We start from the raw sequence: 13554 nt of genomic DNA on the forward strand, positions 1-13554 counted from the left end.
TTATGCACACATTTCACATCAACTATTAATAATTGACATTCTCTTCATCCACCCACCCATCCGCCCATCTATGTCCAACAGAAGCAGGAAAGGTTCAGAAGCTCAGAGTCATCATGTGTGAGTTTGTGATGGAATGATCCCACTCATGGGCAAAAGGACAGGGCGAGACATTATGTGGGCTACTGATGGGCATCCCAGGGAGGGCCAAGCTTTTATATTGTCCTAATGAACACTAAGTTATTGTCTTTAAAAAGAATCTTTAGGAAGATCCACCTGAAGTACAGATTTACGATTTTGTAGTTCAAGCCCCATTGCAGCTGTTGACATAGTAGAAATTATCCCTAACCACTGGGTCAGCAACAAAGATTTGTTTCCGGAATGTTTAATGATTTATAAGTAGAGCACTTACATGTACAGGAAAATAAATTGGATGGATAATCGGATGCAACACCTGAGAATGAAAAAGAGCACATCCTGACCATTACCGAGGAGCGCCTGTGACATCACAGTTCACCAGGACCGTTCGGGATCGGTGGGCGCCGGCCCCACCGCGCCTCTGGGGCTCCATGCTGCAGGCTGCTTGCTCGTGGCCGGTGGGGAAGACAGGTTTGCAGGTGCCAGCCCCCAGGCCTTCCGAGACTCCAGCACCTTCACCTCCTCATCTCCCACTGGAGGGCTAGACAACCACTTTCTATTTAACACATTTTGGTCTATTCCTTTAGGTAGAAACTTTAGGTTACCTGGTTTAGGAGGAAACAGATTTTGGTCAGATGTCAAGGATATTTTACACACATGCATTACATCAGCCACGAGGTAAGGAGGTGCCTGCTGCTCCTCTGTAATAGCTTTGCAGTGCTCGGGCTGGTCGGTTGACCCAGCTAAGCAGAGGCATTGGCTTTTGCTCTTTCAGAAAATAAACCAGAGAGCTCATTTTCCTTTAGAGAGAGTCCCTGCCTCTTAATAGTGTCTGTCTGTAAGTGCTGTCACAGCTGCACTGCTCTCTGGGAGGGGGTCCACTGAGGGACAGCCAGGTACTTCTGGGCAGGGAGTAGGTTGGGAAAATGAAGCAGTTGCCTTGTCCAAAAACACTTGAGTTGCATACTCAGTGGAATAATTATATTCTGGTAAACTCCAACTTTCATATAAGTTAAGCTGGCTGCCTGGGGGTTTTCGTAGATGCTTTATCCAGTTCCTGAAAAAAAGGGTCCTTGGTGATATGCTGGTTTAGACAAGGTCATTTTTACTGGGACTCAGCACACAGCAGCCACTGATAGACTTGAGTAATCAACATCAGAGCGCTTCTTCACTTAAAGGTGAGGCAAAAGACTGGAAGTAGCAAGGGAATAATGGAGTCCATTCCCAGCTTCACCCATCCTCCATGGAAGGAAATGGGGTTCTAACCCAGCAGCCCCTCTCAGCAGGTATGAAAAAATAACATCCGTTTTTGGAAGAAAAACTGTCCTGAAATGGTCAGGGTTGTGCAAATTTATACAACTTCCTAAATAAACATATGTATATATATAAGTTCACTGTTGGATTAAACTTTATAAACTTGTGTTAAGAAACAAATGTATTTTTCATGACAACATAAGGGTAGTTTTTATTGTATAACCCACAGGAAATCCAAGGCCTTCACCCTGGCCGGGTGGCTCAGTTGGTTGGAGCATCATCGTGCTCCAAAAAAGATGGGTTCGATCCCCAGGCAGGGCACGTGTGGGAGGCAACTGATTGATGTTTCTCTCTCTCAAATAAATACACGTCCTTGGATGAGGTTTAAAAAAAAAATCCCGGGGCCTTCATTGGCTGAGTCTCAGTACTTTGGTAAGGCTGATTTTTGAATGTCTTATACTTGATTGAATTCTTCCTATTTTGGATTGATTTTATAATATTGAAGGTGATTTCCCATTTTTTTGAATGGTCTAAAACATGAGTTGTGAAGACAGTAATTAAGGCCACAGCAGTCTGTCTTAGAATCAAATATTTAAAGAAAAATAGTTTCTTACTAACTTGCTCGATAAGCCTATATCCTGGGATCCTACGCTGCTCTGGAACCTGTGGGGCTGTGGGCTGGAGCCACCTGTGGGAGCTGTGCCTCGGGGAGCACGAGGCACTTAACAATGCAGACCCCTCAGGAGCCAACTGTACCCACCTGTATCCCAAGGGATGACCTCATTTACAAGTAAAGTCTAAAGTGTGAAGTTGGGAACTGGAGACTTGGTAAAGGTAAGCTGCTTTTCCATCTTATTAACCTTGTCCTAGTAGTGTGTCCCTTATGGCTTTTGCTTGAGGGATGAGGTCTCTTAGCTGGATTAGAACTCTTTTAAGGGCTTTTTGTGTTCTTCTCCTGGTTGGTCCACAAGATGTTCTTAGCTACTCTTTATGCTGTGGAGAAAAAAAAGAAGTAACAATAGTTTCTAGAGGAATATCTGGTACTTTGAGAAATGTCATTTTTTTTTCTTAAAGATTTTATTTATTTAGAGAAAGGGGGAGGGAGCGGGAGAGGAGGAGAAAAATCAGTGTGTGGTTGCCTCTCCCGTGGACCCCACTGGGGACTTGGCCCTCAACCCTGGCATGTGCTGTGACTGGGAATCGAACCTGAGACCCTCTGGTTTGCAGCCCATGCGCAATCCACTGAGCTACACCAGCCAGGGTGAGAAATGTTATTTCTTGAGTGATCCTTTCTGAGCTCAGGTGTCCTCAAAGCCAGGCTCACCCGCTCCTCCGGAGGGCAGAGATGAGCTGCTTTAAGATGCAAACCTGTCCCTTCATCTCTGTCAGCTTTCCCCACTGGAGACGCGTGGAGGCCTAGAGGCCGAGCTGCTTTGGTGACTCTGAGCGCCACGTGGACAGAGTGCAGGCTCAGCGCAGCACACGCTGCAGCTGGGACGAGGCCAGTTTCCCAAGGTAAGCAGTATCGTGCTGACTCTTCTCATCCCTGGCTTTCCCTGGAAGCCGGGAGTTGTCAAAACATATAAAGTAGGAAAGGATGGTGTGTTGAAGAAAAGCGTCTTAAATCAGGTTAACGTCTCTCTTCTTTGTTGAGTATAACATTGTGGGAAAAGGCTTTGCAGCAGACTTATTCTGAAAGTTGTAATGAACACACAGTGCAGGGATAGTCTGAGAGGGCTGCCCAGTGGAACTTTCTGTGGTGCTGGAAATCTCGTGCGTGCTCTTCCACATGGTGGCCATGAGACCTGTGTGAGTGTCGAACACTGGAAATGCCAGTAGACTACGGAGAAGCTTTTATTTTATTGAGCTTCAATAGCTACTTGTGGTTATTTGCCCAGATCTGAGGACACACCTTTGCATGTACTTTGTTGGTGTTTATTCATTTCACATGTAGGTTTTGTGTGAAATTTGTGTATAAAATTGCTTTAGACTACCGTTTACTCCATCAGGAACTTCGAGCAGTGCCCACTCCCTGACCAGGGAACTCTGAGCCGTGGGAGTTCTCGTCCTCAAAGGGGAATTCTGTGATCGATGTTGCGTGCTCTCAAAAACGCACCCTTCTCTCCAGAGACATTCTGCCACTTCTTCCCATTTGGTGATCCCAACCAAGTCTTTTGGGGGGACAGTTGACTTACAGGATAGCCTATTGCCATTTTAACTGCTTCACTCTCTAAACATCCATCTCATTGGTGAGTTCTCCCTGTGTAACCCAGTTAGCCTCCATTCTGCTGGCGGCCTTTCTCGAGGAGTGCTCCTTCTGTCCGTCACCAGGGCCAGCTTTACGGGCGTCACACTCCTGTCCCTGTCTGTCTCGTAGGTTTTAATTTCATCTTGGCATTTGTTTTTTAAATGAAGTCTGATGAGGCGAAGGAGCACACACTTGAGAAGAGGAGAGATGTGCCAGACGTATGTCCACCGTTCTCTCCGTCCACCTTCACTGAGCGCCTTCGCAAAGCCGGAGAGCACCGAGTTCCTGTGGGCCCACCTTGTGTGAATGTCCAGATGGTCAGAGCACAAGTTAGCACGTCATGAATAAAATTGGGCAGGTGGGGCACTGAGAGCCCCCAGAGGCCTTGCTCTCTATTTGAACCAGAACGGATGTGAGCACAAGGCAGGCGATGGCATTCTAAGAAGCAGGGACGACCTCGGAACCCTAACATGTTCTTTCTTGCTCGTGTCACTGTCTGTGTCAGCCGACCATTGATGCTGGAGATGACACAGGAAAGAAAAATGTACAGCAGCTCAGTTTTTCCCCCAGAACTTTCTTATTCATCAGTAATTTGAAAGTGTTGATAGAATGTGTACATATCAGGAAGTGAAATAACAAGATTTGAGCTAGTTTTATGCAGTGTTTCCACAGTTGTAAGAATACATATGCACATAATATGTACACATAAGCTATGAAATACAAACTATGTAATTTTGGTGATTCTGCATGAGTTAAGTGTTTTCTATTTGCAGCTAAAACTGGAATTAGACAATATAAAGATGATAAAATTAATGCCGATAGTTCAAAATTTTAATTTTACCTAGTAACAGCGTTAAGGAGCAAAATCTGCCATAACAAGCTGTGGAGAGACCACAGGAGAAAGGAAAGCATTTTAGTAACTGTCCTGAGAGTGTCCTGAGGTTTGACCCAGAGACCCCCACCCGCACTTCACACTGGGTCCTACACATCAGGCAGCTGCTTGGCCCCTCCCAAGCAGCTCTTGAGCCTTTCCTCAGCAGAGCCCCCTTCTGTCTCCAGCCTTTGAGGACCCCCACTGACTGCCACCACTTTGAAGGGCACCATTGCTCTCGTGGCCCCTCTGCTCCTTTGCTGTTACAACCTAGGAAAAAATCAGAACCAAAAGTAATTCTGCACAAGGACTAAATGAAGGGTGTCTGCCACCCCGGAAGGTGACATGACTTCTCAATGCCCCTCTAACCTGGACTTGTCTTGGAGGAGCAGCCAGAGGCTGGAATTTCTTATCTGGTGCTGGTTCTCCCTTTGGTTTCATCAGACCTGGCAGGAAACCCCAAACCAAACCAAAAAAAAAAAAAAGACCAACAAAAACTTCTGAAGTCTGACCTCCAGCTACTGCCCTTGAAAACCGGTTCCCTGTCTGTCCTTTCCATCACTCCACACGAGGCTGACCAGCTGTGAGCGGGTGGAGCGCGCTCGCCCACAGGGGCTGGCGTCATTAATGCACTTGATGAGCCGTCCTGCAAAACGGCTCTCAGGGTTTGTTTTGAAATGGTTGGTGGGCAGCAGAATCCCTCCCCCACCAAAAACCCAAACAACGGAGAAAGATAGTTTTGGTAAAAGTGCAAACATCACAACACAAAACTGGAAGCAAAAAACTTTATAGGAAACTGAAAAAGAAATGAGCAGAGGGGCATTTGTTTGTGGTGAAGGATATAAAGAACATTCTAATATAATTTCAAGAGTTTACACGGAACGCCATGACTCATCAGATTACGGTTTTGACGTCTCTAACCACTGAACTGGCCAGAGGAGCAGTGCGAATGTGGTGCCGTGCTGTCCGGCAGCATCCTCTGTGGTGGAGGAGCTGTCCCCGTGTCTCTGCGCTGTCTGTATGGAACCCGCTAGCCACATGAATATCCAAAATGTGGCTATAACACAACATATATAATGAGGAAATGAATTTTTAGTATAATTTAAATAGCCTCATGAGACTAGTGGCCACCAATTGAACACTGCAGTTCTAATGCCTCATGGGTCAAAACCAGTGGTTCCTTGGGGGCCTTCTCTAATCACTGCTGAATGGTGGGGGGTTGTGGCTGGGCAAAGAGGAAGCTCCCAACAGATTTGGCCACTTCAGCAAGATCTGAACTCCTCCCCAGCTTCTGGAGACGGGGGTGGCACAACCTGCTGCGAGGGTATGAGAGGGCAGCTCTTGGAGAGACCTGAGTAGGCCCTTCTCACTCCTGGCCCATGCTAGTGGGAGTGAAGGGCCTGGGACGCTGGTCACTCAGACCGGAGGAGGTGCTCGGGCTGGGGCTGCCCAGGGACCTCTGTGCATGGAAATCATCCCGGTGGGGCTGGCAGGGGGCTAGAGGTGGGGGTGGTCATTTCCGGGCAGGGTTTCCAGAGCCAGAGGAGGCTTTAGGTGTGGAGGGAGGAGCCGAGGGCCCTTTCTGGCCACCTGCCGGTGGGACAGGCCCTTTCTTTTTGGGGATTAAGACCTTGTTCTTGCTCTTGAACACTTTGCTGGGATCCAGCTTGTTCACAAAGCAGTCAGTCTCTTCGGAGAGCAGGTTTGTGTTGTAGGTGATGGGCTTGTACATGTTGAACCATTGCTGTAAGGCAGAAATGGGAGAGGGTCACATTCAAAGGAGAAATGTCCTTGTTTATGCTCTGTAGGGGGGATCCAGGGTGGAGTGCTGGAGAAGTGAGGCAAAGAGAGTAAGTTTTAATGAAAAAATCTTCAAAACTCTTAGCTCTTCAAGTGAAAGTGATGACACACACATTGCTTTATGAGGTCTCGTAGCCTTTAAAGTAAATGTGCCATGAACAGTAAGAATCTGAGTAAACGTCCTAATCTAGTGAGCCCTGAGCCTGGGATGCTAGGTCCCAAATCCCCAGGGGACACTGTCCTCCAGACTGTTCTGCCCTCAAACCAGCCACTGCCCATCAGGTAGGTTTGACAGGATCCGCAATACAAGCGAGGCACATCCATACTCTGGAATACCCTGCATCATTAAGAAGGACAGCTCTCTCTGTATGATACCGCGTGAGCTCCAGGACGGATCGGGATCGTGGAGTGGAAGAAGGTACACCACAGTGTGAGTAATATGTTGCACTCATGAATTAGAAAAAAGGAACCAAAACCCACATGCAGCAGAGTATCTTGGTGAGGGCACATGAGAAACTGCTAACAGTGGCTGCCTGTGGGGAAGTGCACGGGGTGGGGGGGGGGCTGGAGAGCGGGGAAGTGGGAAACCGACTTTCCCCCATTCCTGCGTGCGTGCACTGCCTGTCCAAAACCCACAGTCAGACGAAGGCCCTGACAGAATTTGATCAGAAAACGCTCCCCAGGTAATTCTGAGGCACAGCCAAGTTTGGGAACCACTTAATTAGATTATATAAAGTGAGGTGGAATCGCCTGCCTTGCTTATTGAAAACGCGGGGCTCTGGGCTCCACCCCAGATCTCCTGAATCAGACGGGAAAGCTGAGCATCTGCTGTGCAGATATTGCCTCAGCAGACTCTTACACAGTCTCCAGTGTGAGATGACAGGTGGTCCTCACCTTGGCCTGCGGGCTGACGCCATAGTTGGTGAAGGCGTACTGCCACTGGGGCAGGCCCAGGTGTGTGATGAGCAGGCGGTAGTAGGCGGTGAAGGTATCTGTGAGAAAATGCCAGTATAATGCTCTGTCCAGGAACCAGATCTCGGTGTCTTTCGCTAATGCTGAAACAGCAAAGGAAACAAATGAAGGGATGGCTTAAATTTTTCCCTTTTATCTGTATGGTCAATATATACTCATGGTTTTTAAAAATTCCAATAGTAGAAGGGATGGTAAAACATATGTAAAAGTTTCCTTTTTTCTCTTCCAACCTCCGGTCCCATTCCCAGAGGCTGCTGTTCACGTCTTTGGTCTTCTTTCACAAATTCCTGACCAACCCACTGACCTACCTGCTGGGCTTCTGCCCTCTGGGCACCCAGCTACCTAAGCAGCACCCCTTTTCTGTGTGCAAGCAGCAGTGCCCCTCCCCCAGCGGGGACATTCTGTGGTCTTGGCCTTCCTGATGGAGGGAAGCTCTGAATGGCTCTGGCTTTCTGAAGAAGTCTCTGTGAGGAATCACAAGCACTGTGATGAGCCACCTTGGAGGAGCCCAGACCAGCCCCCTCTCCTGGGAACCCTGCTTGTGCTGAGGTGTCCTGCCCTGGCTGGGCTGAAGCAGGCACGGCTGCTCCAGGTCCTGCCTCGCACTTGCTTCTCACCTTGCACTCTTACTCCCGGTGGGCCTCCCTGGCGCATCTCCTGTCCAATGGCTGTAACATTTCCCTAAGTGCCACCCATCCCCTGGTCCTTTCCTCTTCCCAAACTGCTTGTGGTCTCAGACATTTGCATTTGAATCCTGCCACTCTCCCGAGCATCCTCAAGTCCCTGCTCTGTTCTAAGTTAGGTTTACATTCCTTCATCTGGCTTTCAAAACTTCACACGGAGGGGAACAACCGGCCCTCTGGCTCCATTGCCTTTTCATCCACAAGATGAACCTTGGGGGACCAGTGAATTGGAATTTTTTGTCCTTTCCCCCCAATAAGTGGCTCTTTCCTAGGGCATGGCTTTTACTCGTATCTCTTAGCTTGAATGCCCATTTCATTCCCCCAAATGTCTCATTCCTACCCATAATTCAAGATGCAGCTCAAAGGCTATTTCACAACGATTCCTATAGCTGAAGACCATCTCTCTCTCTACAGGGGTAAGGATAATCTTGGTGTATCCCCTCACCCCTACCAGGCAAAGAGCTACTTGAAGACAGCTGGACATTGGTTCACAGCTTTGTGGTTTCATGGTCCCTAGGCCAGGGCCCGATTTGGTGACAAGTGGCCAGGTAGTGGCCCCTGCTCAAGGGGTGAGAGCCTTTAGTAATAATTCAAGTTTCTATTGCTGTTCATCAGCCTACATAAAGAAGCATTGAAGAAAGATAATGTTTTTCCTGGATGCTTTCCTATCGCATGAGCCTGCTCTGCGGGAGGAGTTAGGAACAGAATGACAATTTCTTTTAGTTTTTATTCACTTACTATTTCAATCCTATTATTTTGTGATAACTCACAAATCATGATAGCTTAAAAAGAGTCTAGTGTTGGCCTGGAGGGGGATGCCCCGAGGGGTCCTGGCACCTCTGAGACACCTGGCGGTGTGTCTCAGGAGGCCAGGGGGAAACGGGCCTTTTGTGTGATGGCTGGAGAGCAAGGTCAGCCAAGGCTACACTGAACTACAGGGCCACGCTAGCCAATGGTTCTTACCTGGTTTCCCGTTTTTGTAGACAAGGCAAACCTTCCCATTCCCATTGCAAGGGTCCAGCTCAAATATCACGCTGCGAGAATCAAAGTGAGGCTTCTCTGGCTCGTTCTCACAGGCTGCAAACCCAGAAGGTAACGGTAATGTTCAAACATGCTCAACGCCAACACATACCTACTCCTCCAGCTTAGCTAGAGTTAAAAAAAAAACCAACTGGGGCCAAAGCCTATCTATCCTATCCTAGACATATTCTTAAATATTGCTTTCAAATGTGGGCCAAATGAATTCTCTACTCTGAATGCCCTGGACTTCACTAGGGGTGCCCAGCCTGCAGCCTGCGGGCCACACGCAGCCCAGGATGGCCGTGAATGAGGCCCAACACAAAATCGTCAACTTACCTAAAACAGGATGAGTTTTTTCTGTGATTATGTGTCACACTGTGTTTAATGTGTGGCCCAAATATGCCCAAAGGTTGGACGCCCCCGGGCCTTCTGTCCGGGCTCCCCACTGCATACAGACAGAGTCACGGATCTGGGCAACGCACTGGGACGACACAAAGGCAGGGAAATCTGCGTGGCTTGATGTTGACATAATTTTTTCTTTTCCCATGTAACTGCTTTCCCCTTATTTATGGCATTTTATGATCTTTTGCTTAGAATCCCCTGTCCTCAGTCTAAAGTAAAAATTTAATTATAATGTTATCATTAACTATGTTATGATTAATACTAAGTCTGGCTGAAGTTAGAAATACCCACCTAGAAATCAAGTATTATGGAGTACCAGAGAAAAGGACAGATTCTTAGAAATGCCAGCACCTGCAACCCTCTCCCCTGCGTCTTTCATTACAGCTAGTAAATGTGAGTACAGTAAAGTACAATAAAACGCTAGTACAGTAAAGGTGAGCATTAGTAATTGGGTGCAGAGAGTTTACAAGCCTAGTAGAAATCAGATACAACAAAGAATATAAACATGGCATTTTGAGTTATAAACGTACATACACATATATACATCAATTCTATATAAATGTATAAATATTTCTATTTTCTCCTGGATGGTGTAGCTCAGTGGATTGAGCACCAGCCTGCGAACCAAAGAGTCGCTGGTTTGATTCCCAGTCAGGGCACATTCCTGGGTTGCGGGCCAGGTCCCCGGGGGGTGCACGAGAGGCAACCACAGATTAATGTTTCTCTCCCTCTCCTTCTAATTTCCCCTCTCTAAAAATAAAAAAAAATCTTAAAATTTATATTTCTAATTAAGAATGTTTTGGGGTTTTTTTAAAACTTGGCTTTCCCCTCCCTTAGAGGTTCTACCTTTATATTCTTCTTGATCTCACACGGTCCTAGACAGACAGAGACGTACACTCAAATACTGCCAAGAGTGTTCACTGTATAAAAATGGGGTATCATACACGTTTCTAAATCTTGCAACACGGCCTTCCCTTAGAGGGAAAGCCCTCGAGACATCTGGTGTCACTGAAGTGCGCTCTTGTTCAGGCTGCCTGGATAGTCTGTGGGAGAGCGTGCACCCTAATTTATCCCACCACACCCCACTGACAGGCCCTCCCCCGTCGTCACTCTGCAGTGAGAGCTACGGTGACCACCTCTGGGCATGTCTTTGTGTTCTGGTATTTTCACTACAGGCACAGCTCGTTCATTGAGCTCCGCTTTATTGTGCTTTACAGATGTTTGCATTTTTACAAATTGAAGGTAAGACCCTCTGCCAGCAAAAAGATGATGACTCACTGAAAATGCAGAGGACGGTTAGCATTTTTTAGCAATAATGTATTTTGTAATTAAGGTATGCACATTTTTATATATAATGCTCTTTATTATATAGTTAATGGACTACAGTACACTATAAACATAACTTTTATATGCACTGGGAAACCAAAAATGTCTTCTGTAACTCAGTCCTGTGAACTCGAGCTGTCCTCCTCTCGCTGGGGTCTCAGCTTTGACCTCGCAGTTCCCGAGTGCGGGAGGCTCTGCTCGGGTTCCCTGCACTGCGCTGTAGACGGGGAGCTCAAGTCAGAAGCTGGGGTTCACCTCGTTTGTTTCTCATTTCTCAGCTCACTGTCCTCTGTTGCCTGATGTGTCTTGAAACCCACTGTCATGGATAATATATATTCTGTTTCTATTGTTGTTCCAGGTTGGAGGATACATCTAGTCTGTTATTCCGTTGTGGATGAAATCACAAGTCCACACTGTAGGGTCCCACCAGATTTTAGCGGGTCTGCTGAGGTCTGCCCTCAGGTGTAAAGTTTAAAAGAACAGGAAACTCATTCAGTGCGGTTCCTGCTGCCATTTGTAGATGCCACTCCAGTTTCTGCTCGTTTTGCTTACTCTCCAGCCCTTTTACCTGTTATAATTTTTTTTCCAGATTTTAGAGTATTACTGGCCTAAGTCTTGATCTGATAAAAGGTAGACCATCGTGACCAAAAGCAGAAGGTTAGCATTCGATTTTTTTAAAAAATCTGCAATGTCACTGTCATTAGTTCCTCGATAAAATGCATTTGGTTTTATGTCCATTAGTACACTGTCTGTACCTAATCATCTCACCCTTGGGAGCACCGGTGGGTCTTTTATCTGTTATTTGTGCTGGCCGTTATTCATGGTGTGTTTTTTAATGTCCCTGGTTATTCAATAGAAATTATCTTTTGAAAAATCATTTATAAAAACAAGTTGAGGCCTAGAATAATGCTCTCTTCCTCTGAGATAGAATTTTCTTTCGACAGCAGAGCTTTCTATTGCGCTGGGACTCACCTACCATACACGCACTCACTCGCCGAGTGCGATTCCGTGGTCTTCAGTGTGTTCACAGAGCCGTGCAGCCACGACACCATCGATTTTAGAGTGCTTCTCGAGAATGAGCTTCTGTTCCTTGCTGCCAGGCCCCTGAGATGTCTAGTAATCTGGGATCAATTTAGTCTAGTTTAGGGAGTTAGCATTTTCCGGGACACACAGATGACTTATACCTGAGCTTCAGTCCACGTGAGAGTGGTTACCTTTGGTTCATTCTGTCATCTAGGGTGGCGCCCACCCGAAGGACAGCGGTGTTATGGGTGCCACCTGGTGTAGTTCTTGGACCCCACCCTGCCCCTCATCTCCCACACGGGCCAGAGTCTCAGCTTTGCAGCAGCCTCTCGTCTCTTTTGAAAAGGACAATGTACCCCAGGCAAAAGCAACCCCAAATGTTGAGCCTCTTCCCTGGATTTCTGTTTCCTTCTGGACGTTGACCCACTACTACCTCATTACTTTGTTAGCTCTTTGATGTTTTTAGACGGTCTTTACATTTTGCCCTGACCTCTCAGCTGTCCTCAGCAGGAAGGCTGCTCTGAATCACCTACCTGCCATTACCAGAAGAGGAAGTCTCTTTTCCAGTCTCAGTACGGTCCTGGAAAGGACACAGAAGAGCTGGGCTTTTTATATCAACCTGACAGTCTCTGTTTTCCAAAGCCAATCTCAGCATATTTAATGTAATGATTGCACTGTTTCCTCTTAATGCTTTGTCATTTTATGATGTTGTTTCTTCCTTTCCCTTTTTCTTTTTATTCATGTGATTTAACATTTCCCTTATTAGATTAGCAATTTTAATGTACTGTTTAAAATTCTGTTAGTGGTTATCTTCCTTTTCATTTGTCTGCTTGCGTGATTGGGTACACATGACTCTACTCTTACTTGGAAACAACTATTATTTCTCTAACCAAGTGTGATATGCAGAACTCGAAGGTTCCTGCTCCTTACTACATACACCTTGTAGAACCATCACATGTGCCAAGCGTGGGGCCACTTAGTTGCAGCTATGGCCCCAGCCCAGACCGCTTGCCCCCAAGGCCAGGTTGGGACACCTGATGGGAGTTACAGTGTAAGTTGAGATGGGCCGTCACTGGCGCCACACTTGGAGCTGCTTAGCGAGAGGTACAGGGCATGCTGAGGTCAGTGGCTGCTCGTTTGGGGTTTGTGGATTGAGTGATTTTAGGAAGGTTTGCAGCACGAGTCCATTCAGGTGGCTCCTGTGGAAAAGCCACTGGAAGCAGCTTCGGCGGAGCTCGCGAGTTGGGTGGGATGGGGGTCTCAGGAAATCACCAGGGCAGGGCCAACAGTGTTAGCCAGGTTAACGGAGACCAAGGACTTGGTGCCCGCTTGTGCCACACTGGCTGGGGGGAGGGCTCGACAAGGGAATGATGGTCCTCATCAGCACTTTCATCCCGGGAGAGAGCTGCCCCAACCCCTGCCCTTCAGGTTCTTGCCCTGAAGCCAGTCAGTTTAGCTCCCCTGCGTCTCTGCTGTTATTTGAGCTGCTGCCCCAGCACTGGCACTTAGATCAACTGAGTTTGTTTGCAAGAAAGGGCATCTGTGGGCCCCTCAAGAGGAGCTCCTGGATCTCTGGCAGGCCTCTGTCTCACTTGCAGACAATCTCCCTGGTTTTCACAGTCCGATGTTATGGGGACGCCTCTTCCTTGGGCTGGTTCCCTGGGCTGGGGAGCCTGGGGCGGGGCTGTGACTGCTTGCTCCTCAGGGGGGACCCTCGGCAGCAGAGATATCCCTCCTGATTCTTAATCACTGCACTGTGGGTGTGGGACATGCCTGTTCCACGCCCCTCCCCAGTCTCGTGGCTGCTTCTTTATCTCCTT

At 47.5% G+C, this 13554-nt stretch overlaps 1 protein-coding gene across 3 annotated transcripts in view; it reads right to left on the minus strand.

The window, feature by feature from the left end:
* Positions 1-5279: 5279 nt before the first annotated feature.
* Positions 5280-13554, minus strand: part of TPGS2 (tubulin polyglutamylase complex subunit 2) — a 29585-nt gene continuing 21310 nt past the window's right edge. For all 3 annotated transcript variants that reach the window (XM_045849869.1, XM_045849867.1, XM_045849868.1), the window contains 3 exons: positions 8927-9040; positions 7203-7363; positions 5280-6252 (listed from right to left, as the gene is read on the minus strand). In XM_045849869.1, coding sequence (XP_045705825.1) covers positions 6022-6252; positions 7203-7363; positions 8927-9040 — 506 coding nt within the window. In that variant the 3' untranslated portion in view covers positions 5280-6021. The remainder of the gene's footprint in view (positions 6253-7202; positions 7364-8926; positions 9041-13554) is intronic.

This window comes from Phyllostomus hastatus, unplaced genomic scaffold, assembly GCF_019186645.2.
Source record: "Phyllostomus hastatus isolate PE091 unplaced genomic scaffold, TTU_PhHast_1.1 phas_contig_80, whole genome shotgun sequence".
NCBI classification, from domain to species: domain Eukaryota; kingdom Metazoa; phylum Chordata; class Mammalia; order Chiroptera; family Phyllostomidae; genus Phyllostomus; species Phyllostomus hastatus.